The sequence below is a fragment of the Pteropus medius genome, unplaced genomic scaffold (assembly GCF_902729225.1).
Source record: "Pteropus medius unplaced genomic scaffold, Ma_sr-lr_union100, whole genome shotgun sequence".
NCBI lineage: Eukaryota > Metazoa > Chordata > Mammalia > Chiroptera > Pteropodidae > Pteropus > Pteropus medius.
The window spans coordinates 1,852,317-1,879,403 of record NW_024349801.1 but is presented as its reverse complement, the minus strand read 5'-3'; the positions used below and the strand labels follow the sequence as shown (position 1 = coordinate 1,879,403).

General features: G+C 58.6%; 2 protein-coding genes across 3 annotated transcripts; one reads left to right on the top strand and one right to left on the bottom strand.

The window, feature by feature from the left end:
* The first annotated feature begins 308 nt into the window (after positions 1-308).
* Positions 309-20,745, top strand: CDH15 (cadherin 15). Its single transcript, XM_039888639.1, has 14 exons — positions 309-561; positions 7,883-8,041; positions 8,241-8,396; positions 8,973-9,117; positions 13,602-13,762; positions 14,742-14,870; positions 15,298-15,483; positions 16,473-16,726; positions 17,429-17,571; positions 17,735-17,971; positions 18,199-18,438; positions 18,579-18,715; positions 18,943-19,101; positions 20,085-20,745. The coding sequence occupies exons 1-14, from the start codon at positions 520-522 to the stop codon at positions 20,295-20,297; spliced, it is 2,361 nt and encodes a 786-aa protein (XP_039744573.1). The 5' UTR covers positions 309-519; the 3' UTR covers positions 20,298-20,745.
* A 198-nt stretch (positions 20,746-20,943) lies between these two features.
* On the bottom strand, positions 20,944-26,257 carry SLC22A31 (solute carrier family 22 member 31). Of its 2 annotated transcripts, XM_039888640.1 has the most exons (9): positions 25,866-26,257; positions 24,036-24,139; positions 23,785-23,939; positions 23,306-23,474; positions 22,972-23,117; positions 22,769-22,877; positions 22,435-22,649; positions 21,936-22,047; positions 20,944-21,426 (listed from the first exon to the last, which is right to left on the bottom strand). In XM_039888640.1, exons 1-9 carry the CDS (start codon positions 26,241-26,243, stop codon positions 21,120-21,122), a joined length of 1,695 nt encoding a protein of 564 aa, XP_039744574.1. In that variant the 5' UTR covers positions 26,244-26,257; the 3' UTR covers positions 20,944-21,119. The 2 variants fall into 2 exon arrangements, with proteins under 2 accessions (XP_039744574.1, XP_039744575.1); XM_039888641.1 differs by lacking the exon at positions 21,936-22,047.
* Between the last annotated feature and the right edge of the window lie 830 nt (positions 26,258-27,087).

Genomic DNA, 27,087 nt, shown 5'->3' with positions numbered 1-27,087 from the left:
CGCTGGCAGCATCCCAGGACAGCGCCCTGACTCCCCGCCAGGGCCCGCCCTCGGCCCCGCCCGAGGCTTGCCAAGAATTGTCACTAGCCCGCCCGACCTCGGCGCACACGTGCTGTCACTCATCCCAGGCCTCGCTCCGCCTCTCTCCCCAAACTGGGGCTGTCATTCAATACTGACCAGGTCCCGCGCCCCATCCAGCGCACAAGTTGTCACTCACTCGGTCCGCCCGCGCGCGTGCTGTCCCACCAGCACCGAGCCCCTTTTCTTCCCGCCCGCCCGCGCCCATGCTGTTATTTATTAAGCCGGCCCGCTCCACCCCCGCACACGTGCTGTCACTCACTCGGCACCCATCCCGCACACTTGTGCTGTCGTTCAGCGCCAGGCCCCGCCCCGGCCACGTGCAGTCACTCACTACCCACTACCCGCGCACTTGTGCTGTCACTCAACCGGGTTCCGTCCGAGCAGGAGGTGCAGCTCCGCCCGGGGCCGGACACTCTTCCCGTAGCCCTGCCGCGGTCCATGGACGTCGTGCTCTTCCTCGCCCTCGGGCTGCTGGCCCAGGTAAGGCATGGGCGCTGTGCAGGGCGCTCCCTGCCCCGCTACACTGCCCAACGGCGCCTTAGAGTGAGGCACCTCGGCCTCCCTGAGACTACCGTCTCTGGCTGCCTTTGTGTGTGTGGAGAGGGGGGAGGAGCCGTGAACTGAGGGTCATGGGATGGATGGGCAGTGCTTTCCAGGGCACTCTGTGCTGGGGCACTCTGTGCTGGGGTGTCCCAGAGGCGAGTGTAACTACCGGGGCCTGGACTAGAGAGGCAGCCAGGGGACCACTTAGCAGGCCGGCCCCTCCCTCTGCGGTGTGCCCCTCAGCCCTGCCGGGATCTGGGGTAGTCAGCCTTGTGGTGAGGGCAGGGAGAGTGGGAACAGCAAGAGCAGGAGGAGCTGGGAGGCCAGTTTTTCGTGTTCCCTGGCTGGGTTGGCAGGTGACATTCATTATTCCTGAGGGTAGTCCAGGCCCCCTTCTGTGTGCCCTGCTAGCAGGGGCAGGTGAGGGCTCTGCCCTCCAGGAACCCGCTCTCCCTTAGAAGTGCCCTGTGCCCAGGGGAGCCAGGTCCCAGCAGACAGCCCACCACCCTCCACACTCCCCACTGGTCCCTCAGCCTCCCCAAGGAGGGATCAGGATGGTCCTGTAGAAAGCAGCACAAGCCCCACCCCCTCCTTCCCACTATGGGTACATCCTGGGAAGTGCCACATCTCCCCATGCCCTAGGTTGCTGGAGGCGCTAGGCTGTGCTCTGGAGTGGAGCATGTGGCCTCAAGTGTGCCCTCAGGGGCCTCCTGCCCTCTGGGGACTGGGCTGAACCAGGGTCAGAGGCCAGAGACCAGGGCCCCTCAGTGGTTAGAGTTTCAGGCCCTTCAGGCAGCACTGGATGACAGTGACGAGAGTAGGGCTTCCCAGAACCCACCACAGGGCCCTCCTGAGTCCCCCTAATTTTCATGGACCTCCGAGCTCTAGCTGGCCAGCTCAGGTTTCAGCCCTGGCGGCTGACCAGGTGCCCACCAGCAGGACCCTCAAGCAGCTGCCTGTTCCAGGCACCTAGTCCCATGGCTCTATCCACCTCCTCCCCTGCCTTTGGGCCTTCCCACTGCCCCCCCTCGGAGACAGTGTCCTGCTGCCTGAGCCTCAGCTGCCATGTCCAGCTGGCTCAGCACAGCCTCAGTCACCCTCGGCCCAGCACAGCCTGGCTGCCCACGACCTGCTTTCCTCCAGCCCTCTGCTGCGAGACCACCCCCCTGTGGGGCCCAGATGCACCTCTACACTGGGATCCACCCCAAAGGCTCCATGCCTCCCATGCTCCCTCCCCACTTGACCTAGGAATAGCATTTCTGCCCCAGCACCCCGCCTGGTGTCCACAGGCACATTCCTGCAGACCGGCTCCTCTGGGTCTTTGGGTATCCACCTTCCGCTCTGCTGCAGGGAAGGGGGGTCCATCCCTCTCTGGGATTCCTCTTCCCTCCCACAGGGCAACTGCAGAATGCCACCCCACTCTCCCACCCCACCCCCACCCCCGCCCCAGACAGCTGGAGGCTTCAGGATTCAAGCGGTGGGGACCAGCCAGTGGAGGCCTGGCTGCTCAAGTTCCAGCACTCAGCGCTCAAATTAGCTCTGGTGTGAGGGGAGCCTCTCCTGGACCCACCGAAATATGTCTGTCAGGACCCTGCCCACCCCTCCCCCACCTAGCTCAGTTTTCAGACTTCTCTCCTGTCAAGCCATATGGGTCCTATGGCTGCCCCTGGTCGCTAGTTTTTCCATCTCCGTGAGCCCCCGAGGCAGGCCAGCCTCAGCTGAGCAGGGCTTTTTCAGGTGGGCTGGGAGGGGTTGGGGAAGAGGGCGGTTCTGGAGACACAGATCCATTACCTTAGATGAGGCATGCTGCTCCCCTGCTGCGTCCCATAAAATCTCAGCGAGGGGGCTCAGGATGTGTATTCTCAGAACTGATATTTGTCCCCTACCCCACAACCTCCAACCACAGTATCTTCAGTATCGGGGCTTACTCTGGGACCCAACCCCCGCTTCCAGAGTGGCAAAGGGTTTGGGATAACATGGATGATTCAGGGCAGACCTACGCCCTGCTGAAGGGGGCCCCAAGCCTGTGTCCAGCCAGTGAGCCACATGGGCTCCAGAAGGAAGATGGGGCCTCAGCCATACTCCTGGGCGCTTTGCAAAGTGTGAAGACCTCCCAGGGCAACGTGGAAAAGTGCCCAGAACAGGATGGCACCCACGGCAGTGCACCCATCTCCTCCAGTACCGGGTGGGGCTGTCAGCCCCTCGTTAGGGTGACAGTAACCAAGGCAGAAGGGCGAGTTGGCTCCTGGACCACTGTCCTCTTCAAGGTGGACTAGAGCCTGGTGACAGTTCGGGTGTGGCAGCTTGTCCCAGCAGAAGCGGGGGTAGGCGGAGGAAACAGCTGCCCCTCCCCACGGCCATTTGCCTGGCCATCTTTATTTCCCTGAATCCTGCAGCAGCTGGAGAGGTGGCCGGGGTTTGAGGGGGGGTGCTCTGGGCCAGGCCGACAGCTGGGTCCATTCCTGGCATGCCTGATGCCTGCCAGGCCATCCAGGAATGGGGTGGCCTGGATTCCAGCATGGGGGGAAGGGGTGCAGGCCCTGGAAGCTTGTGGGGAGTCCAGGCCAGGGCTTCTAGCCTTCGACGGCACCTGGCCTCTCCCCAGAGCCCAGGCTCCACCAGGCTACAGGCCTCCTGCCTGGTTCTTAGAATCTGAGAAACCCAGGGCCTAGGCAGTGTTGGAGGGATGTCCCTGCACCCAGAACCCCTTCCCCAAGCTGCTGCTGCTTCTCCAATTCGTCAGGTTTGTCTGACTACACCGGGAGGGGAGCGAAATAGAAAATGCTCACTCTCTTTTACCCAACAAAGGCACACAGCTATGGATAGTGTAGGAAGGGGGGGCCCTCTGGGGAGCTGGGCCCCAATCAGCAAACATCCTGCCCAAGCCCAAGTCTCCTGCCTGCCATTCACCCGGGGGCCACAGAGCCAGGAGGGGAAGTGGGGGTCTCTCCACTTTCCACCCTGCCTCCCTAGTTACCAGCATCTCTTTCCAAGGCAGTGAATGTGCAGCCACGCACCCAGCTTTCTTCCCAGGCTCCCGGAAGATGGGCTGTGCCTTACAATACGTTGTTCTGGATGAGAGAAGCAGCGAGCCCTGCGGGCTGCCCCAGGTCCGCAGGCAGCATAGACACCTGCGGAGGGCGAGGGGTAGCTGGCAGGGTCCCTCCAGGGGTTGGCACTTTTTCCTCATTTCTTCTGAACAGAATCGATGCGCTGACGGTGATGCATTTATCCGGTGCTCAGTGTGTTCTGTCTGGCCCTCACTGCAGGTGCTGGTGTCACCCCAATCACAGAGTTCCCAAGATGTGGAGGAACTTGCCTGTGGAGTGGGAGCCTTGTCAGGGCTGTTCGACCCTAACCCCACCTTTCAGCCCAGTGCCTGCCTGTTTCCCCAGCACTCCCAGGAATCACGTGGGCTCCCGGGCCACATGGGCTTTCTAATTCAGTAGTTCTGGGGTAAACTCGTGGAATTCCTGTTTTAACCTCCTCATGCCCCTAGTGATTCTTTGATCAGTCAGGTTTTAGAATCCTGGCCTGTGCTAAGTGCCTCCGCCCCTCTGCATCTCCTGTGCTGTCTGGAGGAGGCACGATCACCAGTCCTATGAGAGGCCAGAGAAGCATCTGGGCAGGAGGTGGGGCGGCTGCTCCCCTGAGCCCAGGGCCCTTCACACCTGGGTCACCAGGAGGAAGCCCCAGCCAGGCAGCTTGCCCTCGGCTGGCTGCCCTTCTACTAGGGTCACTCCGTCCATCTCGATGGGAGCTTGAGTCTGGCTTGTACCCTTAGGTTGGTGCAGGGGCGAGGCGGACCCCAGTGAGCAGTGGCCCTGGCCTCTCTTTAAGTTACAGAGTGTTCTCTGGGTTCTTGAATTTTGGAAAGCTTGAGTGGAGGGGGGAGGCAGAGGTGGGTAGTGGGCCCATGACACCCATTGGCTCTGGCTTGGCCAGGGGAACAGTGACGGGGGCAGCATATCTGAGTGCATGTTACTCAAGGGTGTTGTCACCATGCTTGGGGGGAGGGTGGTCTTTGTGAGCTGGCTTTGTCCCTGTGGCTTTGCCCCAAGATCCCCAGGCAGCAACTTCCCCCAGCCGGCCACGTCTTCTGGGAAGGGGCTGGTGAGAGGACAAAGGACAAACTGAGAAGTGTTCCCAGGCTCCGGAAGTTGGCTGCGGCCCGGTCCAGCTACCCCACCCACCGCAGCCTCTGATCTGGGCGAGGGGCCTCTGCCAAAGCTCTGCGGCTTCTGCCAACATCATGAACTCGGGCTGTGGACAGACTGGGACCTGGGACTCCCAGGCTCTGCCTCGACTGCGCTGGCCCCACACCAAGCTGCTGGGTATCCTGGAGTGTCAGCCAAGGCCACTGGCAAGGGAGGGGCAGCCAGAGGCTCTGTGGTAGGCTCAGGTGTGGCAGCAGCCAGATAGGGCAGTGTGTCCTCTCGAGCCTGAGGTCAAGGAGCACGTGCGGACTGTGCCCTGCCCCCCACCCCGCTCCTCTTCCGTCCACGCTGAAGTCAAGGCAGAGTGGCTGCTACCGTACCACTGGGCTTCTTTCAGAGTTTACTCACCTGAGAGATGGAGGTTCAGACGCGGGCTTCCCTGTGGCTCCCAGCAATTCTGTGCTTTGTGGCCTTAAGCAAAAATGGCTTAACCTTGCTGAGCCTCACTCTGGGGAGCTGTGAAGTCAGGCGATCGCCACAGTTCCTAGGGCCTGTGAGGGTTGTGAGTGGGTCTGGGGAGGAGGTTGGAGGAAGTGAAGGCGGGCAAAGGGCAAGGCAGGAGGCCGGCTCGCTATTGTCCCCACCCCCCGACCCCCACCCCTACCCCTAACCTCCACCCCATACGCCATACTCAAGAAACAATTCCCACTAGCACGGTGACAAAGGTAGGCAGGTCTCCACTTGGTGGGAACTCCATGCGGACCTGGAAGTGGCTTGTGCTTGGGTGGTTTTGGCGAGAAGCCCCGGGCAGGCTCAAATGCCAGCACTGCCATCTGTCTGAATACAGGGAGCTCGGGGGCCCTGGCCAGCCACCTGGTCTTTTCTATAAACTGGGTTTCTGCTACATGGACTCCAGGCCCTGCAGGTGACATGCCCCTGGCATTTCAGGCGACATGGTGGGAGTACTCCAGAATTGGAGAGGTGGCCTGGGGCTATCGGAGAGGTCAGCTTTAGTTTGGATGTTAGTGCCATTCTGTCAACAAAGTGTCTGAGAATGTACTGTGCCGGGCCCTGGGAACAGAGAACAAGCCCTGAGCAGAAGCGGTAGGTGACAGAGGAGAGGAAAGACCATAGATTACACAGAGCAGCGGCCTCGGCCCCTGTCCCACCCCTGCGCACCCTCCACGCACCAGTCGTGGCTCCCTGCTCCCTGAGGCCTCCAGCCCCCCTCATCCCATGCTGCCCTCCACAGACTGCATGGCTGGAAGGGTGAGAGAGCAGAAGTCAGCACTGGCTGGGGTGGGGGCGCGGTGCTTGAGGAGAGAGGCAGCAGGGAGCCTGTGCCCCCCTTGGAGGGGCCTCAGGGGTCACCCAGTCCACCTTGACTAGAAGGGAGCCCCCTTCAGAAGCATCCAGGGCTCTGGAGGCGCTGGCTGAGGGCGGACAGTTCCCAGAGCCATGCCCTGGGACACAGAGGGCTGGTGGCTAGGAAAGGGGTTAGGAGGGTGTGTCCCCTCTGTACGCCCCAGCTGGCATGCCCTGCCTTGGGCCTAGGAGGAGGGCAGGGCAGGGGGCAGCTGCAAATGGCGGAGGGGGCCTGACAGGCCTGGCAGGGTACATCTCACATTCTCCTGCAGCCAAACTGAGCGGGGGCCCCAGCAGGTGACCGAGCCCTCTTCTCCTCCCCCAATATCCCCAGGTTCAGCCATATTCTGTACCCCTCAAGAGCTGTACCAGAGTCGGCCTCGGTTGTAATTTGGGGAGCATGAAGGGGCCCCAATACCTCCGTGCCTGAGCTCACACTCAAGACAGCCAGCACCCAGTCAAGGAGCCAGCACGGAGATCCTAATTTAAACCAGGGCCATCCCGACAGGATGTGTTTTGGAGCCGCTGCCAGCTGCTCTTGACTCACAGGATGAGTCCTTTCTCTGGGCTTCAGTTTCTCCATCTGAGTGTAGGGCGGGACTATCTGTGGTGACAGGCAGCTGGCAGTGGGTCTGGAGAGAGTTTCAGCCCCTGTGCGCTACTTACTGTACTCTCGGCCCACTTCTGACCCCAGAGCTCGGCTGGTGGTGACAGCCTGGTCTGGGGGTGTGCCTGAATGCCCCCTCCCCCGGGGTGGAGTGGGAAGAGCACAGCTGCCAATGCTCATCATCCCTCTGAAGCCCCAGGGGCACTGCAGCTTGGGGGGACGTCACACACAGGGCTCCCCAGGTCCCTGGGCTTGTGGGATAAGGAGGGAGGAGCATGCCCAAGGGCCCCCAGCTTTCAAGAACTAAAGTATTTGTGTGAAAATGGCACCTGGTTTCACAGTTCTGGGAGAAAAACAGCACAGGCTAGCGGGGCGGGGAATGGGGGGTTGGGGCACTCTGTACCCCAGATGGCGGCTTCCCCTCTTTAGGCCTCTTTTGACAAAAGCATTGGTTTAATTGACCCCCACCAACCCTCAAGAATTCAAGCATTGAGGAGGCCTGGGATGGCCACGTGTCACTCCCCTCCCCCCACTGCCCCGGCCTGCCAGCCAGGAACCCCCACACCCCCACCTCAGACAGATCCAGCCATGAGGAGGGGCAGGAGTGCTCCCAGGACACCCGCCTCGCTTGCGCCCAGCTTATCCAGACTCCTTACCCACAAGGGGCTCTGGGGAGGGGCCGCAGCCAGGCCAGTTGTTCCCATCCCTCATCACTCGCCTCCCCTCCAGCCATGGTCCCCACCTCCCCAGAACAACATGCCTTCCAGGCCCTGGCGCCTGAGCCGCCCCTGGGTCACATGGGGGGCAGTGCCTGACACTCCGGAAGAAGAGATGGGGGCACAGCATGGCCAGTTCCCCCCCAGTCACCCAGGGTCTGCGACAACTCCTGGTCATTGGGTTAGGGGCCCCAGGGCAAGGACAGGAGATACACGCTGGGCTTTGGGGGCTCCAAGCTTGGGGGTGTGGCTGTCGGGGCCTCCCAGGGCCATGAGCTCAGGGCTCTGATGGGGGTCAAGGTGTCCCTTGCCCTCCAGGGAGGGGACAGTTCATTCACCCTTAGCTAGTAGGGGGATGGGGCTCAGCACTGCCTGCTCCCCGGGTCACTAGGCTGTTTGTGTCTTTGTTGCAGAGCCTGGGCCTGTCACTAGGGGTCCTGGGGCTGAGGAGGCCCAGCACCCTGTTCCCTTGGCGCCGGGCACCCACGCCGGGCCGTGTGCGGAGAGCCTGGGTCATCCCCCCCATCAGTGTGTCGGAGAACCACAAGCGCCTTCCTTACCCGCTGGTGCAGGTGAGGGGGAGGGGCCAGAGTGGGCAGAGCCAGGGCTGGCTGTCCTCGTGGGTCCCTGAACATGTGTGCTTTAAACGGAGGAACCCTTGGAGCCACAGGCTGAGCTGCCCACCCTCACTGGGGGAGGGTCCAGGACTTCAGAGAGGGAGGGACCCCTCCGCTGGGGGCACGTCCCCCAGCCCATTTCCTACCCCTGCAGATCAAGTCGGACAAGCAGCAGCTGGGCAGTGTCATCTACAGCATCCAGGGGCCCGGTGTGGACGAGGAGCCTCGAGACGTGTTCTCCATTGACAAGTTCACAGGGAAGGTGTTCCTGAATGCCGTGCTGGATCGGGAGAAGACAGACCGCTTCCGGGTGGGGCACCTCCCCACTCCAGCCTTCTGTTCCCACGTCTGGCTAAGACAGCTTCTCCGGCAAAATCTGGTGTCCTTAATTGAGGGGCAGGTTCGGGGATTTGGAACTAGGACCTGCAACCTTAGGAAGCAGGTGTTCAGGATTCTATCCCCATTTACCAAAGGAGCAAACCAAGGCTCCATGGAGGAGCAGCTTGGCCCTGGCGGGAGGACTGAGCAGCCTGCAGGAAGGGTGGGCGCCGCCCCCCTGGAAAGAACCAGCTGACACTGATGTCACCCTCTTCGCCCATAGCCAGTTCTCCCGGCTATGCTGGTGGGGATGGTGTGTCAGGAGAATCCCGTGGTCTTGCCAAATCCCATCAGCAAATACCCCTTGATTCGCAGGGGCGGACCCCGGGCAAGGCACCACACAACCCACCCCGCAGAGGGTTTGGGATTGAGAGATCTGAGAGAGAGGGCAGTGCGGAGGGAAATAAGGAAACACAAAGCCGCACTTACTGCCCCTTTCGAGTGGCCCTCATGGGAGCCACAGATGTTTGGGGATCACAGTTTCCGTCCTTGATCTCTGCTTGACCAGCTACGCGCCTTCGCTCTGGACCTGGGAGGATCCACCCTGGAGGAGCCCACGGACCTGGAGATCGTGGTTGTGGATCAGAATGACAACAGGCCTGTCTTCCAGCAGGAGGTGTTTGCTGGCCGAGTCCTGGAGGGCGCCATCCCAGGTGAGCAGGAGCCCGGCCCCCCGCGCCCACTGTTCCCCCGCGGGAGGGGCTCTGGGTGGGTCAGAAGTTCAGGATTTTCCTTTAGCAAGAATTTCAAGGTCCTTCAAAGAGTCTAAAATTAAGTAAATAAAGTCTCCAAAACGAAGGGAATTTCCGCAAGTCATTTTCCACTTCGATATAAATTTCAAACCCCCAATTCTTCCAAAATTTATGAGAGGATTTGTGGATAGCAAAGCTCTGGCTGCTGCTGCTGCTTCCTTGAAACTAAGGTGAAATTCACATAACAAATTTAAACATTTGAAAAGGAACCCTTCAGTGGCATTGAGTACTTTCACAGTGCTGTGCAACCTCATCTCGTTCCAGAACACTCTCGTCCCCACCCCGCCCCCGCCCCAAAGGAAACCCCAAGCCCATTAAGCAGTCACTCCCTCTTATTGCTTCTTAATTCGACATTTTGACGGCAAACAACACACAATCCTCTGTTCTTTAACAGTCTTTACAGAAGGGTCTCACTTGTCTGAGTCTGTTCCAGGGCAGACAGATTCCGTTCCAGACAGTGAGCCCTTCTTTGCCCCCTGCTCTCAGGGGGCTGGTCAAATCCAAGGCGAGTAGAGTGCATCCGTCTCCGGATGGGAGCGCAGCACTGGTTCATGGCAGAGGTGTGTCCTCTTTTGCCACTCATATTTATTTCATCCCATTTTTTGTTTTTCATGACTTAAAATGACAATCCTTTTTTTTTTCTTTACTTTTAACTTTTCATTTTGACATAATTTAAGACTGACAGAAAAGTTCCAAAGAATTCCTGTATGCCCTTCCCGGAGGTGTGCTGCGTATCGTGTTTGCTTTTAACCTTTTCTCCTTCCCTCCCTTCTTTCACTGCTGGTTGCCAGCCTGATGCCGTCAGTATATATAATGATAACTCAGCCACGGTATACTTGTCAAAATCAGGAAGTTAATATTGACATATACCAATAGCCCAATACTGTTTTTCATAGCAAAAGAAAACCCTGCCTCATCTTATAGTTCCTGTCTACTCTGAATTCCCTGTCTGTTCATGCATGTTGCCCACCTTTTCCATGAGAGCCTTTCACACACTAATAGTAGTTCTTTCAGAGGTCTGTCAGGTAAAAGCCCCAGTGTTTGCTGCTCGATCTTGGAGGATGGATTTTTTTTTTCCCCTCTTGCTCTTCTGTGGGTAACGGCAGAAATGGAGGTAAATAGTGAATGCCTGGGAACGGGCATCGGGGGGAATGGCTCACTTTGGGGAGGCAGATAGCAGGCAGGTGTCATCTGTAGGTGGGCCAGCCTCGGCCTCTGTTGCTGGTTTAGTTCAGCTTCCTGGAGCTTCTCTTGGTATTTCTGCTGCACTTCAGACTTCAGCAGGGGCTGCATGCCCACGCACGGAGGGGTCTCTCCATGCCCCTACCTGCTCCCAGGGTGACTGTTGTTGCGTGGTACCTGGGCAAGGCTCCTGGTAGGGGCAGGAGTCTCAGTTATATGTGGTCCATGTGTACCTGAGCCTCTGGGGTGAAGCTTTTTCAGGGTTCCTGCCCCTTCCCCAAGGCAAACCGCCTGTCTGTCCTCCTGCTTAGGGCAGGGTCCTTTCCTCCCCCAGCAACCCCGTCATCACCCTGTAGTTGTGAACAGTACAGAGCGCCAGCAGGCTTCTCCAGTTCTCCTGCTCAGCCCAACCTAGGCAGCCCCTGCAGGCCCGAGCCATAGGTGCCTTCCAGGGCCTCTTCCTGCCCCGGTCTCTCTCATCAGCCCTTGTGGGATGCTGTGGAAAGGACAGACAAAAGAGATCCCTTTGGGTGGGGGCTCCCAAGACTGGGAGCTGTCATGCTAGCCCACGCTCAGCCTCTGAGAGTCTGATCCAATTTCACCTCTTCTCTTCCTGCTTCTGCGGTGGCTGTGTCCTCCTGCCTTGCTCCAACAAAGGCGAAAGCCACTCTCCTTGGAGAAGCTGGTCACATCCCGAATTCTAGTTTATCAGGGTGCCTTCTGCCCTCACCGATCTGACGAACTCAAAATAAGTGCTATTTTGTGGATTACCCACTCATTCTCATTATTAGGGCGGAACTGATTTTCCCTTTGCAAGCACCAGGGCCTCCTCATCTCTCTGTCTGGAACAGTCCCTTAGCCATTAGGTTTTCTTGACGCTGACTTTTAATAAAACGTTTATGGTGGTAAAATACACATAACATAAAATTTACCATTCTAACTTTTTTTTTTTTTTGGTTGCTTTCCTGAAAAAAGGGAGAAAACTGATTTTATTTTATTCATTCATTCATTCATTCATTTTTATTATGATGACATTGGTTAATGGAATCCAGTACGCTTCAGGTGTACAATTCGAGAGTAAGGCACATATATATTGCATTGTGTGTTCACCGCCCTTAGTTCGATTTCTTTCTGTCACCACATGTTTGACCCCTTTTACCTCATCTACCTCCCCGATCTAACTATTTTTAAGCATGCAGTTCAACAGTATTAAATATATTCAAAATGTTGCATGACTGTCACCAGCAACCATCTCTGGAACTTTTCCAACTTTCCAAACTGAAACTCCGTCCCCCTCAGTCACTAACTCCCCACCCCCCTCTCCCAGCCCGTGGCAGCCACCGTCCTACTTTCTGTCCCTACTGTAGGGGCCTCATGTGAGTGGAATCATACAGCATTTGTCTCTTCGTGACTGGGTTATTTCACTGAGTACACTCTCCAACCATGTCGTCGCATGTGTCAGGGGTTCCTTCCTTTCTAAGGCTGAATAATATTCCGTTGTACGTATGTACCACATTTTGCTTATCCGTTTATTCGTCCATGGCTACTTGAGTTGCTTCCCTATGTTAGCTGTGGTGAATAATGCCGTTACGAATATGAGTGTACAAGTGTGTCTTTGAGACTCTGCTTTTAATTCTGAAATAGAATTGCTGGGTCGAACGGTAATTCTATTTTTAATTTTTTGAGTAACTGCTATACTGTTCGCGGTGGCTGCCCCATTTTCTATTCCCACCGACAGTGCACAGGGTTCCAACTTCTCTACTTCCCTGCCAACACTTATCTTCTGTGTTTTGGGTAGCCACCCTAGTGGGTGTAATTATTACTTGCATTTCCCTAAAGATTAGTAATGTTGAGCATCTTTTCATGTGCTTATTGATCATTTGTACGTCTTCTTTGGAGAAGTGCCCGTCAAGTTCTCTGCTCGTTTTTGAGTCAGGTTGTTTATTATTGAGTTTTTAGGGGTTCTCTATATATTCTGGATACTAATCCCTTATGTATGATTTTCTTCCATTCCGTGGTTGTCTTTTCACTTGATACTGTCTTTTGATGAACAAATTTTTAAAATTTTCATGAAGTCCAGTTTGTTTCTTTTTCTTTTTGTCGCCTCTGGTGTCACATCCAAGAAATTATTGCCAAATCCAGTGTCGTGACGCTTTTGCCCTGTGTTATCTTCTAAGTTTTATAGTTTTAGGTCTTACATTTAGGTCTCTGATCCATTTTGAGTTTTCAGTTTTGTATGTGGTGCCAGATAATTATGGGTCCAGTTCATTCTTTTCATGTGGATATCTAGTTTTCCTAGCACCATTTGTTGAAAAGACTTTCCTTTCCCCATTGAATTGTGTTAGCCTCCTTATCAAAAATCATTTGACCATATAGTGAGGGTTTGTTTATTCCTGGGCTCACTATTCTATTCTCTTGGCCTATATGTCTGTCTTTATGGCAGTCCCACACTTTCGATCACTATACTTTTGTAGTAAGTTTTAAAATCAGAAAGTGTAAGTCCTCGAGTTTTAGTCTTCATTTTCAAGATTGTTTTGGCTATTTGGGTTTCCTCAAAATTTCATATAAATTTTAGAATTGTTTTTCAATTTATATATAAAAAAAAAAAAGCCTTGGGATTTTGATAGGGATTACATTGAATCTGTACCTCACATCGGTTAGTACAGATATTTTAACAAGATTAAGTCTTCCAGTCCATGAATATGGGATGTGTTTCCATTTATTTATGTCTTCTTTTAGCAATGTTTTATAGTTTTCATTATATAAGTCTTTTACTTCCTTAATCGTGATGCTGACATTTCGAAGCATTTAAGCACTTATTTTGAAGATCGTCTCTGAATGTCTATAGGTGGGGCTGAGGACAGCAGCTGCTCGGCATGCCAGCACATCATCTGTCTCCCAGGTGTCTGGGATTCAGGGTCAGCGCAGGTTCTTCTGCTGGTTCGCCTGGACCCAGTGCTCTCAGCCCCTGCCCGGCTGTCTCGGTGTCTTGTGGGAGACACAGGTGTCAGCTCTTATCGACCATATAACAGACACTTCTGTGTCTTCCCCCAGAAACAACACAAGACAAAAGGCTTGGACGTTGAAGTTTGCGCAGGCCAGATGCGGGGAGGGGTCTGGACCTGGCATAGTGGGCTGCAGGGGAGCAGGAGTTAGGGGTTGCCACCGTGGGTATCGCACACACGTGTCCTCATCCTTCCCAGGCACTTATGTGACCACGGCTGAGGCCACGGATGCTGACGACCCAGAAACAGACAATGCGGCCCTGCGGTACTCCATCCTGGAGCAGGGCAGCCCCCAGCTCTTCAGCATCGACGAGCACACAGGGGAGATACGAACGGTGCAAGTGGGCCTGGATCGAGAGGTGAGGCCACCACCGCTCCACTTTGAAAGCTAGGGACAGGGAAGCCAGTGTCACATTTGGCTCATCTTTGCTCACCTCTTTGGTGCTCTTGGACAAGCAGGAGCAGGTCATGTCGAGGTGGGCCCTCTGCCCCGGCCTTGCCTACCCAGACCCTGCCTCCCCTACAGTTGAAGGGGGCCCCCAGTTGCTGCGGACATTCACGGTGGCTCTGGGTGGAGACTCAGCTTGGGGTGCACCTGCCTCCTGTGTGCTTGTGGAGTTAGGTTGAGAGAGGGTGTGAAAAGCCCTCAGCATGGCACCTGTCCCTGACACACTCTCGGCATGTTTTCTGCCAAAAATCTCCCTACCTTATTACCTTACTCAGCATTCAGGCTCGTCACCTGGGGTAGGGCCATCCCCTCACCTCTCAGGCCCCACAGCAGCCACTCGTGCTCTGGAGTGACAGAGCAGCTGGGACCACTGCTGCCTGTCACCGCTGGGCTTCTGTGCAGTACTGGCACCTCTGGGAAGCTTCCTTTGGTTTCTCCACAGCCACCTGTGTGGCTCTGTCTGGGCCCTCGCTGTGTTAGGTGGTCTCCATCTGTCTCTCTCTCTCTGCCACGCCCCAGGGCAGGGACCCAGCTCATCGGCGCCCCTCCGTGCCCGGCATGCAGTAGGTGCTTCGCATACGTTTATTTGACTTGGTACCTGATCTCTTGCCCCCTCTTGTACTGGGGCAGAGTCAGAGGTTGACAGTGGTGCTGTCAGACCCTGAGAGGCCAGGCAGCACATTTTGCCCCAGAGCTTGGGAGCAGGCAGGGTGCTTGGAGTCACTTGGTGCTTGGAGCAGGGGACTCTGCTGCCCACAGGGCTCGCCTGTGTGGGCTGAGCTCACAGGTGGCCTGCTCCTTGCCCTGCCCCGCCCCCAGCCCTACAGCAGCCGGCCAGCCCTGGCCTTGTTCCCACCCTGTCTCCTGACCCCATGTTGCCATCCCCCCAGGTGGTCGCCGTGTACAATCTGACCCTGCAGGTGGCGGACATGTCTGGAGATGGCCTGACCGCCACCGCCTCAGCCATCATCACTGTTGAGGATATCAATGACAATGCCCCTGGGTTCACCAGGGATGAGGTGCCACCACTGTCCCCACCCCCTTCAGCCCCTGCTACGGATGACCTTCCCTCCTCAGGCCCAGCAGGGAGGGTGGGCGGCTGGGTGCTTTGGGGAAGGAGTCCTGCACAAGTACCACAGAGACCTGAGTTGGGGATCAACGAAGGTGGTGCTTGTGAGCGGTAAGCAGAATCAGGCAGAGCCAGGAGAGAGACCCTGGGAGAAACATTCCAGATACCCCTTCTGTGTCTCCCCCAAGCCCTTGTGCAGCTGGGAGCTGGTCCTACAGAGAGGGACTCAAGGGGCCCCTGGGGGAACAGTGACTCCCAAGGCAGACAAACCTGGGAAGACACCCCCAGTGGGTAGGCAGCAGAGTTAGCCAGGAGGGAGGGAGGGAGGGCGTCCCCACCCCAACAACCCCGGAGGTAACCAGGGTGGTCTCCTGCAGTTCTTCATGGAAGCCACAGAGGCCGTCAGCGGAGTTGACGTGGGGCGGCTTGAGGTGGAGGACGGGGACCTGCCAGGCTCACCCAACTGGGTGGCCAGGTTCACCATCCTGGAGGGCGACCCCGATGGACAGTTTGCTATCCGCACAGACCCCAAGACCAACGAGGGCGTGCTATCTGTGGTGAAGGTGAGCAGGGTGCACGGCTCCCCGTGCCCAGGTCTTGCCACGGGCAGAGCTGAGGAGGACACCTCTCCCCACACCCTGAGACCCCAGTTGGACCCTCCGTGCATCTTCAGGAGACAGCAGAGGGAGGCACAAAGCCAAGAGGGTGGGCAGTGCTGGGACTGCAGGCTCAGGCCGCACTGACCACAGGGCAACAGGGCCACTCCCGCAAGCCTGTGTGTGATTTACAGCGTGCTGCCACCTTACGTGTGTGATCAGTGTGTATGAATACAGACGGCACCTGCATCAGCCAGATATGAAACCAGAGAACCAGTAAGAGATACATGTACACACACGTGTATATATACGTGTAGAGATGTAGATATATTTAGATATTGGTATGTGAAGACATCTATTCCCAGACACTTGCTCGCGCCATTATGGAGGCCGGCTGGGCCAGTCTGAGATCTGCAGGGTGAGCCAGCAACTCAGGAGCTGGTGCTGCAGTCTTGAGGCAGAAGTCCTTCCTCAGAGATCTGTTTTGCTCTTAAAGACTTTCAACTACGATGAGGCCCACCTAGATGGTCCCGGATAACCTTTCTTTAAAGCAAGATGATTATAGAAGTTAATTTAACCACATCTACCGAATACCTTCTTGGCAACACCCAGATGAGTGTTTGCTTCAGTCACTGGGGAGGACCACCCGACCAAGCAACACATAAAACTGACCACACGGCACCCAACAAATTCAGTTTGAGAGATAGGTATTTATTTTATCGTTTTTACATTATTCCTTGTGCCTTTTCTGTCCCGTGTAGTTTTTATTTTTCCAAGGCCGTAAAGGAGAAGGAGAGTAGGGGGCTCCAAGGACCACCCCAGGGGTCAGCAGCACCACCGTGGAGGCCTCTCCTGGCCCCGTAGGCCCTGTAGCTCAGGTGCCCAAACGTGAGTGGGGGCTGGAGTCCTGAGCAGGTTACCAGCTCTGTTTCCTTCTCATTCCCCCCACCCTTCAGCCTCTGGACTATGAGAATTGTGACCAGTATGACCTCAGAGTTGTGGTGCGGAACGAGGCCCCCCTGCAGGCGGTGGCCTCCAGGCCCGAGCGGGGCCAGGCCTGGGTCAGAGTGCAAGTGCAGGACGTGAACGAGGCGCCCGTGTTCCAGGAGAACCCACTGCGGACCAGCCTGGCCGAGGGGGCAGCCCCAGGAACTCCTGTGGCCGCTTTTTCTGCCCAAGACCCTGACACGCAGCAGCTGCAGAGGCTCAGGTGACCTCACTGCCCCTGCGCCAGGGGCCCTGGGGGTGAGACACAGGGAGCTGATGGCCCCATTCCTCCGTTTCCCTGGTTCCCTGCTGAGGCCGGGAGCACAGCTGAGGGTACCCCGGCACCTGTGCCTGGAGGGTTCCCATCAGGGCCCTGGTCAGAGTGTGGAGGGCTCACCTGTGTGTGTCCCTGACAGCCCAGGGAGTCTCAAGGCTCACGTGTGTGCATATTGGTGCGACCTTGTTCCGTAGGGCAGGCCTGGGCACACTGCACACTGACATGGCCACTGTCTGTTCTGGCCAGCTTCGGAGTGCCCAGCCCTGTTCATTCTGGCAAGGGTTGCTCTCATGGGACTGGCCCTGGTTGAAATCTTGGATTTCAACCCCGGCCCGGCCCTGCATTATCTGTGTCTGTCTCCATGGTGCCCATGGGTTGAATCTTATGGATATGATACTGTGTCACTCAGTCACCATGGGACCCCGGGCAGCTCACCTGCCTTCCTGAGCCAGTTTCCTCATCTGTGATTTGGAATAGAAAACACCAGCTTAAGGCCTCAAAGGCGCGTGTGTGTGTGTGTGCGTGCGCGCGCGTGCATATGCATGGGGAAGATGTATGTATGTGTGTGTCTGGGTGACCACACCTCTGGAGCGTGTCCTGTGTAGGCTCAGGGTCACCCTGTCCCTTCCTGCCCTCCTTGGCTGACAGCTACTCCAAGGATTATGACCCTGAGGACTGGCTGCAAGTAGATGGAGCCACGGGCTGGGTCCAGACCCGGCGTGTGCTCAGCCCGGCGTCCCCCTTCCTGAAGGATGGCTGGTACAGGGCCATCATCCTGGCCCACGACGATGGTGAGCACCGAGCCCACACCTGGGCTCCAAGGCTTCCTAGCCCAGGCTGGGTGTCCCCACTGCTGCCCAAGGATTAAGAGCTGGCCTTCCACTAAGCAGACTTGTAGGTGGGCAGTGGGCTTCAGGAGGGACAAGGAACCCACCAGGCCTCTTCTGCGTGCAGCCTCCCCGCCCTGCACAGCCACTGGGACCCTGTCCATTGAGATCCTGGAGGTCAACGATCATGCCCCTGAGCTGTCCCCACCTTCTGGAAGCCTGTGCAGCAAGCCAGACCAAGGCTCTGGCCTTCTCCTCAGTGCCACAGATGAGGACCTGCCACCCCATGGGGCCCCCTTCCACTTCCAGCTGAGCCCCAGGTTTCCAGAGCTGGCCCGGAACTGGAGCCTCAGCCAGATTAACAGTGAGCTCCACCCTCCCCCACCCTGAGGGTCCAGCCATGGGACCTGGGGGGGCACCCAACACGTGTTCCTACCTGAGTGTATCCTCAGGCGGGGCAGGGGGCAGGGGTTAGTTATCAGGCCCAGTGGGCAGAAGGGAAACAGACCCATCATTCCATGATCCCCACGGCACGTGGAGCGGACATGGCCAGTCCGGGAGGGGCCTGCTGACCTCAGGCACTCTCCACAGTGAGCCATGCGCGCCTGCGGCTACGTCACCAGGTCCAGGAGGGGCTGCACCGCCTCAGCCTGCTGCTCCAAGACTCAGGGCAGCCTCCCCAGCAGCGCGAGCAGCCCCTGAACGTGACCGTGTGCCGCTGCAGCCCGGACGGCACCTGCCTGCCAGGGGCTGCTGCCCTGAGGACTGGGGGCGCGGGCATCAGCCTGAGTGCTCTGGTCATCGTGCTGGCCAGTGTCATCCTGCTGCTCCGTGAGTGCTAGCTCCCTGAGACCCTTGCCTTCAGACCCCGGCACCCTGGGACACCGTGCCCTCCTCCCCCACTCCCCATGCCCCACATAGCCCCCATGCAGACCTGCCAAACACCCACCTAGCCCTGTCTGCCTGCCCAGTGCTCGCCCTGCCCGTGGCCCTCCTTGCACGGTTCCAGCAGCAGTCGTGGGACAAGGGGCTTCTGCAGGGGCTGCAGGACGATCTCAGAGATAACATCCTCAACTATGATGAGCAAGGGGGCGGGGAGGAGGACCAGGTAAGGGCAGGGGTGGGGTGGGCAGCGTGCCGTTTCAGAATGCTGGGCAGTGGGAAAGGTCCTTGGGAGTCCAGGTGGTGGGCCAGCCCCTAGGCTCCAAGGGGAGGGGCCTCCCCAGATCCTCTCTCCCTACACCCAAACTCCTGAGGCCTGTCTCGGGAAGGTGCCTGGGATGGAAACCTACCCTGTCCTGGATCCTGGCTCAATTCCATGCACTTTGTCCACAGGATGCCTACGACATCAGCCAGCTGCGCCACCCAACAGAGGTGGCAACCCCTCTGGGACGGCCACCACTGCGCCGGGACACTCCATTTGGCCGGGCACGGCCCCCACCACCCCGTGTGCTGCCCGCCAGCCCTGCTGACATCGCAGACTTCATCAACGATGTAGGTCTCCCAGGGGTGGGCGGAGAGGGCAGGAACTAAGATGGGCATGCACATACCCGTACATGTCCACGTCTCTGTCTACTCCTGTGCACGTGCTGTCATGGGGTGTGGGCTCACTGCTGGGGTTGCTGGCAGAGCTTCGGGGAAGCTCCTGAGAACCCGAGAGCTGAGTGAAGCTGGGGGAACGAGGGGCCACAGGCACTAAAGTCCTGTGGGAAGAGGAGGCTGGTGACCCCCCGCACCAGATAGCGGTGGGCCTGGTTTAAGCTGAGGTTGGTTGGGGCCTGCCCTGCAGTTCTGTCCACCAAGCGCTGGCTGAGGAAACTTAATGCCCCCTGCCGGTGGAAGTGCAACTGCCAGCTGAATCCAGGCATCCTTAGTAGTTCCTCTGGACACAGCAGCATTGACGTCCTGAGGTCCGCAGAGGAGATGCCCAGAACATGGAAAATCCAATTGGGTAGGCAGCAGAGGGAGCATGCAGGTACTTGTCAGTAGTGTGCCAGGGGCCACGCCCGCATACACTTAGCAGTCTGGCTCCGAGAACGCCCCTGACAGATACCCAGCAAGGGCCAGGCCCTGGTGCAGGTCCCTTTGGGAGCCAGTGTATACACTGACAAGGTGATGGCAGAGTTGGAGGTGACAGACTATTTGCCAAATCTTTAAGAGGCAGAACCAGCTGGTCTCCCAGATGGAGTGTCTGGAAGCCTCAGGTAGGACACAGTCCTCAGGGAAGGCTGGTGACGGTTATGACCCCAAGGAAGGAGAATTGCCCAGAGAGAAGTTTCTCTTTTCAATCTGCATTCTGGGGTGGGGGCTACCAATGGTGCCCCCACCATCACGTACTCGAGGCAGCTCCAAGAACACCTCATCACCCCTCAGACTTTCTCTGCCCCTTCCTGGTGCCATACCTCAGGCTGACCTGACCCTGCACTGCAGCTGGGCTGTGTGTGCATGGGTGTTGAGCTCCTGGGACCTCTCCATAGGGCCTAGAGGCTGCGGACAGTGACCTCAGCGTCCCACCCTACGACACAGCTCTCATCTATGACTACGAAGGGGATGGGTCTGTGGCAGGGACACTGAGCTCCATCCTATCCAGCCTGGGTGATGAGGACCAAGACTACAGCTGCCTCCAGGACTGGGGCCCCCGCTTCGCACAGCTGGCTGACTTGTATGGCACCCCCAGAGGGCCTGAATGAGGGCAGGATGCAGTGGCCACTGAGGACAGAGAAAGGAGCTTTCTGATGAGGACTTGTACCCACCCTGCTGAGGGTACAACCACCTGGACACGTAGGGTGGGCATCCTTACCAAGATGGACAGCCTGACTACAGGAGCGCAACTAGACATGCCAACAGTTTGTCACGTGACCGGGGAGATCGGCAGAAGCAGCCACCTGGCTCCATGCCTGGGGACCTTGGGCAGCCTACTTCTCCCAGGGGAGGATGGAGTCCATGGGGCAGACCCCAAAGCCTGGAGTGGAGCTGCAGGGAGGAGGCACCCTTCCCATCCTGAAGGCCCAATAGCCCTGTTCCAAGTCACCTGCAAGGTGGGGGGGGGGGAGGCGGCCCCCCCCATTCTCAGGTCTGTCTCCCCCCATGCAGATCTCATCTTTGTATAAAAGGAAGCAGCTCTCCAGCAAATGTGAATTGAAAATGTGCTGTCTTGCCACAGTGACCTATAGGGCCTCACCCCACCCCAGCCCCACCAAGGCTACAGCAGAGGGCTGGTCCTGGGGGCAGTGGATGGGGTTGTGGACACACTGGCTTGGGGTACTGAGCCTAGAGTGGGGAGCCCCCTCCAGCCCCGGGCTGAGGCCTGAGGGAAGAACCAGTGAGGATGCCAAGTTCTATGGATGCCTTTATCCTCCACAAGTGGTGGGGGGTAGGGGCCAGGACCCCGAGGAACAAGGGACCCAAGAGGGGACTCCCCCTTCACACTATCCCCATGGCTCCTCCCTGAGACCCCTCTGCCCACACGGACATGTGGCCATCCGAGGGGAAGTGTGTCTGTCCAGCCAGGGTCACCCCTCCTGGACTAGCTGTGTCTGGGCCCGGCAGTGGGAGGATGGCAGCAGGGGCAGGTGATCCTGGCAAGGGTGGCCCCGAAGGAGTGGCGAGCGGCGAAGGCAGTCAGCATCCTGCAGTGACTGGGGCAGCCTGCGGCCACGGCTCTCGGGCAGCAGCAGGACACACAGCAGGGCAAGGATGGCGAAGGAGGTGAAAACCACGTGTTGCAGGAAGAAGCCCCGCCGGCCATGCGCATCGGCAAGTGGGGCGGCCACCTGGCCCAGGAACCCGGCACCCAGCACGAGGCCCAGCCCTGCCCCCCTGCAGGAGAGGGCACGGTGTGGGCAACCTGGGCAGGTGGCCGCCCTCACAGGCAGATGGGCACGTGGACACAGCCTGTAACTCCCAGTGCCCCCAGGGAGGCCTGGACCCAGCGAGAGCCAGAGGTGTGGGAGCTCCAGGAAAACGAAACTGAAAACACTTTTGTGGAAAAGCTGCTCCTCCCTGCCCTGGAACAAGTTTTGTTCTTTTCAACAGAAAATTGGAAAATGATTTTTCCCCTGGAATTCTGCCCTCTCTGGAGGCTGTCTCATTTCTGCCCCTCCTCACACCTTCATCTCCCCTTCCTCTATTCCTGAGCTGTTGTCCAGACCCTTCAGTGCCAGTGTGCCCCCCATCACTCAGGAAAAGACAATCTGAACTCTGCTCACGACAGAATGGAGAAGTCTTCAAGATAAGCTAGGGAGGGAAATGTGTGGGGTGTCCGGTCCCCAGGGGGCTCTGGGGGCTGGCCTGGCAGGACTCGCATCTGCCATGTGGCTGAAGCTCACCTGATCACTGTGGGGAAGATCTCAGCCGCAAAGAGGCTGCTGAGGATGGACACGGCCTGGGAGGCCAGGAGCCCCAGGACAGAAAGAGAGAGCACGGTCCAGCCTGGCAGGTCTGGGGACAAGGAGAGGGCTCCCACACTGCCCACGTCGGGCCACTCCAAGGCCATCCCTCCCCTCGTCCATGTCCCAGGGGCCCTGCTGGGCCTGGCCTCCCCAACCCTTCACCCCTGCACTTGCACTCTGGGCTTGTTTGTGTGTGGTGAGGGGGTGGGGGGGGTGGAGGCAACTTCTTCCAGGCTGCCCCTGTCCAAACCAGACCCTTATATTTAGCCCCTTCATGTAGATCTTTTTGATCCCTTAACTTTGGGGGACTGTTTCCCTGGGTGCCCAGTGGAGAAATGAATGGGGTGGGGGAGCCGATCCCAGGACCCTCCCCACCACTGAGCTGACCCTCAGCCCAACAGGACGACCCTGTTAGCCTGCAGGGCGCTGCACTCACACTGGGCCCCGGCGAGGAGCAGCAGGGATGCCAGGCCCATGACCAAGGTGCCCAGCAGCAGGATCAGGCGGCGTCCCCAGTGATCCACTGTCAGGAGCAGGAAGACGGTGGCCACTACCTCTAGGCCAGCTGCCAGGAAGTAGGGCCCGTAGAAGGTGGGCTCATGAGGGAACAGTCTGTGGAGGAAGCTGGCTCTGATGCCCCCACTGACCAACCTGGGAAGGAGGGCGAAGTTATTGGGTTCAGCCAGAGCTGGGGACTCTGGCGACTAAACCCCCAGCAGAGGTGGGGGACACCGATCCATCTCAGCCCACCCGCGCCCTCCCGTCCTCACGAACTGAAGCCCAGGATGAGTCCATTCTTCCAGGTGATGTGGGTGTGCCGGAGCTCCAGGACCCAGTGGTACCGGGGCTGGGGGCTCCCTGCAAACAGTACGTCCAGCTCTGTGGACAGGAGGAGACATGAGGTGCATATGAGGGGGCGACACCTCTCCTCCAGCACCCAGGCCTCCCTTCTCCTGGCTGATGCGTAAGGAACCTGTAGCCAGGGAGCTCTCCTCCTCAGTGCTGTCCTCTGGGTCCATGCCGCTGGCTTCGGCAAGATGCCACAGGATCTTCCTGGCTCGGGCCAGCTGCCCAGTGGCCAGCAGCCAGCGAGGAGACTCAGGAAACAGGGCTGGGAACCTGGAGGGGTGAGTAAGGATGACTTCGGCTTCCTCCCCACAGGGATGACAAGGGCCAATGCCCCCTCCCTGGTCCTGGGAGCAGGACATCACATGGCTTTGTGTCCCTGTCCCATATCCACATGCCTGGTGCTGCATGGAAGTGCAGAGGGAAGTGATACACACAGCCTCCCGTCTCCTGCCACCTACCCCCAAAAGAGCAGCAGGAGTCCTGTTGCCAGGGCACTCAGCCCCTGCAGAAGGTGCCAGTCCTGTGCGAGCAGGGCCAGACCAGGCAACAGCAGAGTGCCCACCACTGAGAAGAGGCCGGCCCCAATGCAGAACATCAGGCGGTGTGGTGGATCGCACAGCTCCAGGCCTGGGCAGACACAGATGGCCTGAGGCCGAGGCCTCTCGAAAGGGAAGGCTGCTCGGTCCAGGGCTCTGAGGACCAGCCGCCGACCTGCTCAGGAGCCGGACATCTGAGGCCAACTCACTGCCCACTCCAGCACCTGAGCCTGCCCTCAAATAGCAGAGCTCACAGAGCAAACAGTATCCTCCCATCTTCTCAAGAAGAACCCTCAAAAGAAGTTTGGAGAGGCCTCCCATGCCACCTATGTCCCCCTCCAGCAGGGTCGGAGGCCTAGCCTGCTGAGTGGGTGCCCGGTCTGACTCCCCATGGTACTCACGAGCCACGTAGAGGGCGAGGAAGGCCCCTGCCAAGGCCCCACCGTGAAACAGCCGCAGGGCCAGCAGGGCAGGAAAGCTAGCAGCCAGGGCCTCGCCAGCCCCCAGGCCTGTGGCCAGCACCAGGGAGGCCACAAACATGGCCCTGCGGCCAAACCTGTTGGCCAGTGGGAAATACACATGGATGTAGGTCAGGAAAGCTCAGGGGGTTAGCTGGATGTTCAGGGGCTGCAGGGGAGGGGCAGCACCTCACCGGTCACAGCCCATGCCCAGGAAGACGCAGCCCAGCAGCCAGCCAAAGAAGTGGCTCGTCTGCTCCACTGGTACCTTCCAGCCATCTTCGCACACGAGGTTCCACTGCAGGGGACACCCATTACCTATCAGCCAGCCAGGAACCACCCCCCTTGCTGGAGTCCCCAGAATATCCGGCTGGAAGGGCCCCCTAGATGTCTTGTTCCAATTCCTCCCTGGAGGAAAGGGGAAACTGAGGCAGAGGGCAAGGGAACTGCTCAAGGTCACATGATGTGTTTTCCTGGCTCTGGTGAGCCCCACATGGAATTGGAAAAATTCCTGGTCTGAGCCCCCAGGGGGTAACGACGTGGGGTCCCCAGAGTGCCCACATAGAACCCCAAGTCTGGTTTCTGCTTTTCTCCAGATGGAGACTCACACACCTCGCTCCAGTCCTCACTCTCCTCCCATGGCTGGCCCTGGGCTGACATTAGTTACTACTCGCTGTGCCCTGGGCCCCCAGGGCCTCACCCTCGCTTCTCCCCTGCCCTGCTCACTTCAAGAGCAACTCACTTCAAAAGCAGGGCTGTACTTACCTGCTTTTCCTGGTCAAGGGCCCTTGACCTCAGCTTTGCACCTCCTCACCTCCCTTTCCAGTGTCCTGTGCCTTTTTTTTTTACAAGCTTAACAAACTGTTGTGGGTCACACTACGTCCGAGTTTTTATTTTAAAATCAAATCGCTTGCGAAAGCTGGTGGGGAGCTGATCGATTAGCACACCAACAAGAGGGCAAGTGTGAGGTAGAACAGAATGGGTGGGAGGAGAGAAGCTCTGCCCATCTGAGGGCCCCCAGACAGGCCCGGCAGGAATGTGGCAACCCTGCTCCAGTTTCCACACTAGAGCAAATTCTCTCAGGGGTGGGGGTGCGGCTTCAGGGCTGATGATGCCAAGAGATGGGCGGGCCCTAGCCAGAAGGTAGGACAGGAGGTCCCAGCTGTCTACTCTCCATTTCTCCCCATTCAGACCCCTGTGTTGTCCCTTCAGGAGCCCCTGCCTCTAGTCCAACCCTCACACACCTCACAGGTGAAATGTCTGCCTTTCACAAACTCAACTGACTGTACTGTTCCCTTGATTCAAAGCTTCCTGTCTTGGGAACCCAGTCTTGACACAGCCCAAAGCCACATGTTGCTCAAAATGTTTGTGGCACTGAAGTAAACTCCAGGCCCTGTTGACCACCTGGCTGGCACCTACCTGGTCATACCTTCAGCTTAACTCCTCCTCCTCCTCCTCCTCCTCCAGGCTGCCTGCCCCCCTTGGCAGCCCTTGGGCCTCAGACTCTGCCATTGTGCCTGGCAACTCACCAACTTGGGCATCAGCTGCACCGTCAGTCCCCCAAATGAGAGCCCCAGGAGACCAAGAGCAGAGGGCAAGGGGGTGGAAGGGGGGACAGAGGAAGAAGAGCAGAGGAGGGGGTACAAAGGAACGGGACAGAGGGAAGGAGAGAGAGAGGAAGAAGGAATGGAGCAAGGAGGGGACAGAGGGGACGGAGGAGAGGGAGAAAGGAGGGGGCACGGGGAGGGGGGAAAAGGAAAGCAAGTAGAGGAGAGAAGATAAAAAGGGGGAAAGAGGGTCCAGAGGAATGGGGACAGAGGAAGGAGAGACAAAGAGAGGCCAGGATGAAGGGGATAAGAGAGGGAAAACAGAAGAATAGAAAATAAAGGACAGGAGTGGGAAGGAGCAAGGGGGATGGAGTGATAGAGTGGACGAAGGGGATAGACGGCAAGGGCGGACGAAGGAAGGAGGCAGGGGGAGGGGGAACATGGTACAGAAAACTCAGGTGGTCAGTCCTCCCGCACCTGAGTGACTGGGCTACGCAGCAGGCCGGCGACGGGCAGCGCGTAGTGCCAGCCTCGCGTGCAGGGCCCCGTGCTGTTGGGACCCGCGCGGGGCGCGGGCTCGGGATAGCGCAGGAGCAGGCAGGGGCTTGGGGCGCGCGCGGGACCCAGGCGCGGCACGCTGGCGTCGAGCAGCGCGGGCCCGCGCAGGGCGCGCAGCGCTGGGGGCAGCAGTGCGGGATCCGGCCGGCAGTGGTGCGCGGGCAGCGCGGTGAGCAGCGGCTCCGAGCTCAGCGCCAGACCCAGCACCACGCATGGCAGCCACGAGGCGGCGGCCAGCAGGCGCCGGGCTCGGCCAAAGCCGCCTGCGGCGCGCAACACCGGGACCTCCGGCTCCATCGGTGGCCTCCGAGCCTCGGTGAAACTTAGAGGGGCGGAACCCGTGGGGCGGGGCTTGTTGTGGGCGGGACCTTGGGACTGGGCCGGTAGGTGGGCCTAAGAAAGAGCAGAGCCGGCGGGGCGGGACCTGAAAGGGGGTGGGACCGGAGAGGGGGCGGGGCCGTTGGAGGGCGTGGCCATACAGGACTGCTGGTCCCCGTTGCGGAGTCTGAGAGGGGACGAGACTGGGGCGGGGCCTTAAGGGGCTAAGGTTGGAGGTTGGAGCCAAGAGAGGGGCCATAGAGGGCAGGGCAGGTGTGGGTCTTAGTGCCAGGACCCAGGCCGCGGGGATTGCGGGAGTGTGGCCCAGGGGCGCTCAGGTGCGCGTCGTCTTGGCGGATGTGGGCAGCGGGGAAGCCCGGGCTTGGGTCGCCCTCGCAGACCCCGTGTGGATACTGCTTCTGGCGGCTCTGGGGCCTCGGGGTCCCGGCATCGCCCGAGAGCCCGGGGTTGGGGGTTGGGGATGGCTAGGGGAAGCGGGTGGGACACAGGACCCGGTGCCGGCCTGGGGTCGGGCCTGCGGAGCGCGGGTCACCACTGCCCCCCGGCGGCCTTACGCGGCGCTGCAGCCAGGGGAGGGAGCGGCTAGGACCGTCCTGCTCCAGCGTCCGGCTCTGGCCGTTTTGCGTGGCACCGTTGCTGCAGCCGGGCCGAATGTGGTATCCGGTTAGGAGAGGCCCTGCTCGGTGCTCAGCGTTCTCAGAAGTTTGAGGATTATCGTATGCAAAACGAGCTTCATTTACTTTGTCCGGCTGTGGGTCCTGTTGTGCGCTTGGCTCAGAATGGCTTTGCGTTTATGGATTAA